Below are 3,737 nucleotides of genomic sequence, written 5' to 3' on the forward strand. Positions count from 1 at the left end.
TGGGCGTAGCCCTCTTCCTCCCATGGGCAGTGCAAGGAAGGGGTCCCCAGCCCAGGGGTGGGCTGCACCAGCCACAGGAGCCCTGGGGCATTCCTGATCGCCTCCCTTGGCTCCTCTGCACAAGCCCCTGAGAAGAGCCAGGGTGGAGGCACACAACGGGTCATGGGTCAAGGCCTGGTTCCCAGGCTGACTAGGCCTGTGCCGTGAGGCCTCGGAAGCCCCAACCCACTGGGCAAAGATCTGAAGCGGCCAGCCCACCCCAACGCCGGGGTCTGTCTCCACTTGGAGCTCCTCCAGGGCCAGGATGCGCCACAAGGACCCAGGAGAGGATTCCAGGAAGGGCCACCCCCACCCGCTGGGGTCCCATCTCCTGTCTGTCCATGTGCATCCCACAGCCTCATGCTCTGGCCTCTCCCTGCCCCACGGCTCTGCAGACGCTGTTCCTTCTGCCCGGAGCGCACTTCCTCGTCTTGGCCTGGCCAGCCCACCTCACCACTCAGCTCTTGGGTGATTTATCACCTCCTTAGGAAGTCCTCCAGACGCCCCAGACCAGGCTGGCTCCAGAGGTGCCCTGCATGCCCCGTCAGCATTTCTACCCTCGAGTGAGGAGCTGTCTGATGTTTCTCTCACTCACACAGCACAGTCCCGAGTCGGCCACGGGCCTCTCCCGGGGCTCAGCCCACCACACGTGCTGGGCAAACAGGAGCTCCTCCAGTCAGTACCCGTCTCTGGGTGGGGCTGCCTCGCTCCTGACCCTTTGGGCTGAGTTGTGAACGAGGAGACCTGAGCTGGGGACTTGGGGAACCTCGACAGCAGCCAGCAAGCCTGGAACCGGCCACTCCTGCCTTGCGTGCGCTCCACTCACCAATGCCTGACACGGTGCCCCAGGCTACCGCCATGGCCAAGTGCGCCATCTTGGGCCCGACGCCGGGCAGCGCCACCAGCTCTGCCACGGAGGCTGGGATGTCCCCATCGTAACGCTGCTGCAGGATTGCACTGGTCTGCTTGATGTACTTTACCTTGCTCTGAAAGATTGCAGGGGGTGAGCCCTGGAGATCAGGGGTATCTCCTGACTGGGGAGGACGAAGCACAGAGAAGACCCCCAGGTGCCCAGAGCTACCCATCACCGGTCCTGGACATACTCAGAGGCACTTGCTTGTCAAGGGCAGCAGGAAGGCCAAGGGAGGCCCAGTGCAGGCCTACCTCCCACCTGCCTAGGCCCCAGGACAAGTGTGTGGGGTCTGGTTTGAGTCCCCCTGCCCCATTACTCTCCACGGGAGACCAAGCAGGCTAAGAAGGGCCGGCCATGTCAGCAGCTGGGCTCCACAGCACCTGGGCCTTCAGGAAGGAAGGCTGGAGACTGGGACTCCCTCGCCTGCCTCCAGGCCAGCAGGGCAGTTCCCATCCTGGGTCTGAGTGGACAGGGCTATTTAAAACCCATCTGACAAACTGCAGCCCAAGCCAGTGCCAAGGGGAAACAGTCCCGCCCACCCGCCACCCTGCACTCCCTGCCACTGCTCCCGAGGGGAGGGGCCGTGCACTCCAGGGAGGCTCCAAGTCAACAAAGGGCTAAGTGGGTGGGCAGCCTTAGCGAGGAAGGGAAGGGCCAGGAGGCTGGGCAGGGAGGGGGAGGAAGGAAGGGGTGGGCTGCAAACAGGAAAGGCCAAGGAGCTCTGGGGTCTGGACTGAGGCCCGACTGCCCAGCCCCCTGTGGGCTGGTCAGAGAGGCAAGGGCAGGATGGGGCTCCAGGGGAAACTCACAGCCAGGGATGCCCTCCCCCCGCAGCTGCTCAGCCTCCTTGACATCTTTGCAAGCCAGTGGCGCCCCCAGGCCTGCTGGCCACGGGCTGGCTCACCCTCCAGAAGCCCACGGGATAGATGAGCGCGCCCAGCGTGCTGTCGTCCGTCTGCAGAATGCTGTCCACCGTCAGGCCCCGGGCCCGTAGGCGCTGCATGGCACCCGCTGTCACCTGGTCCTTGGTCTGGCTGGAGAGCATCAGGGACAGCAGCACCTGGTACCTCTGCACCTGCTTGCACAGGGACAGGCACCAGGGTGGTGGCGGGTCCTGGGTGCTCACCGTGGGCCAGGCCCCAGGCAAGCCCTTTACTCATCTCCACGTGTCACCCCGGGCCTGGCCAAGGGGGCACGTGTGGTGTCTGGCTTAGGTCTGTTTTTCCACTTAGAAAGAAACTAGTTGCACATGCTTTGTAAGATCACTGTGAGGCTTACAGAACTGCACCTGGCGCGATGCCAGTGCTCAACACTGCTCGGTTACGCTTGTTATTGTGATCGCTTCGCAAAGGATGCTGCGGTTCACTCCACAGACAAGCAAACTGAGGCCCTAGTCACCAGGCAGCAGACTTGGGACTGGAATCAGGTTGGTCTTAGGACCAGGCTCTGGGCCAGTGAAGTATAAGGAACTCCCTCTCTGAGCCAATGTTACCCAACACCCCTGCTGTGCCAGCTGTCCCTGCTAGAAGCCTGAGAGGAAGCGAGTGTCTTGTTCAGAAGAGGTCACCGGCAGATGGGTCCCTGCCTACCTTAGGGGATGCGCTGGGGTCAAAGCAGTGCTCAGCCCCCAGCTGGTCCACGGGTGCGTCCTTCCCACTCCTCATGGTCCGGATGTTGTCCAGCTGCTGCCGCCAGTCCTGAGGCTGCCAGGATGGTGCCTGGAGATGCTCGGCCCCCTCGCCTCCCTCACCTTCTGAGGCCTCGTAGGCCACGCTCAGCCTTTGTGCCTTCCGCCGACGCTTCACGGGGCTGTAGCTTTTCCTCTCTTCTGCAAAAAGTGCCACTAGGTGCCACTACCTGCCATCTCATCCCATGTCGTTTGTTCAACAATCACCCAACAAACACCTGTTATAGCTGGGGGTGCACTGGCCTCTATGGCACATGTTCCGGGCCAGGTCAGCCTTCCTTATGGCGCTGGCCCTCTGGCTACGCCCACTGCCGCACATGAGGACGCTAGTGACAGCCTCCACCATGGCAGCCCCCGCTCTACTCTCAACGCTGTCAGAGAGAGCTTTCTAAAAATCTGGATTAAGTCGTGTGACTTCCTGTTGGAAATCTTTCATTGGTTTTTCTCTTTGCTCGTGAAGAACTCCAAACTGCCCTGGCATCAAAGCTCCTGCCCACTGTGCCTGTGCCCCCGCCATGCTTCTTGCCCAGTGTCATCCTGTCCGTCTGGGCTTACCCCTGGGGGCTTTGGGTGTCTGTGAGAATCCTCCTCTGGCCAATCCTGCAGACATCCAGGCAGGACAAGGGGCAGGGGCCCTGCCATCCTCACTTATCGCTGAGTCCCAAAGTAAGCCCTCAATTAGAAAACATATAGGTCTCTAATACACATGTAAATGATAAGGAAAGTCAAACCGTTTCCCATTTTCTCTCAGAGGAACCCTCTAGCAGGGGCAGAAAACATCAGGCTGGGACCTCTGAGCTGGAAGCAGTTCTCAGGACAGGGCCAGTGCGCCTCGCAGTCAGCCTGGCACAAGTGGCGTACCCTAGGGCATGCTAGTGGAGCTGGGAGGACTTTCTTGAACAGGATGTAGGCGGAGGAGGTGGGAATGTACGAACTCAGCCCCTGTCTGCTGGGAACCGAGCTCAAGGCGGGAACTCACGGCCCGCCCCGCTGTCCCCCGACGTGCAGCCCAGGAGCTTGCTCGAGGCTGCTGGGTACCAGCCCTCGCGGCGCGGAGCCCTCACTTGCGACCGGGACCCCAGCCTCCAGTCCCTTGCA

The 3,737-nt window shown here is 61.5% G+C and overlaps 1 protein-coding gene across 1 annotated transcript; it reads right to left on the reverse strand.

Moving 5' to 3' along the window:
* Positions 1 to 6: 6 nt before the first annotated feature.
* NTHL1 (nth endonuclease III-like 1 (E. coli)) lies at positions 7 to 2,985 on the reverse strand. The gene is made up of 4 exons (XM_010833678.1): positions 2,883 to 2,985; positions 2,542 to 2,795; positions 1,857 to 2,027; positions 7 to 1,025 (listed from the first exon to the last, which is right to left on the reverse strand). The coding sequence occupies exons 1-4, from the start codon at positions 2,983 to 2,985 to the stop codon at positions 675 to 677; spliced, it is 879 nt and encodes a 292-aa protein (XP_010831980.1). The 3' UTR covers positions 7 to 674.
* Between the last annotated feature and the right edge of the window lie 752 nt (positions 2,986 to 3,737).

Source organism: Bison bison, unplaced genomic scaffold (assembly GCF_000754665.1).
Source record: "Bison bison bison isolate TAMUID 2011002044 unplaced genomic scaffold, Bison_UMD1.0 scf7180017845324, whole genome shotgun sequence".
Classification (NCBI taxonomy): domain Eukaryota; kingdom Metazoa; phylum Chordata; class Mammalia; order Artiodactyla; family Bovidae; genus Bison; species Bison bison.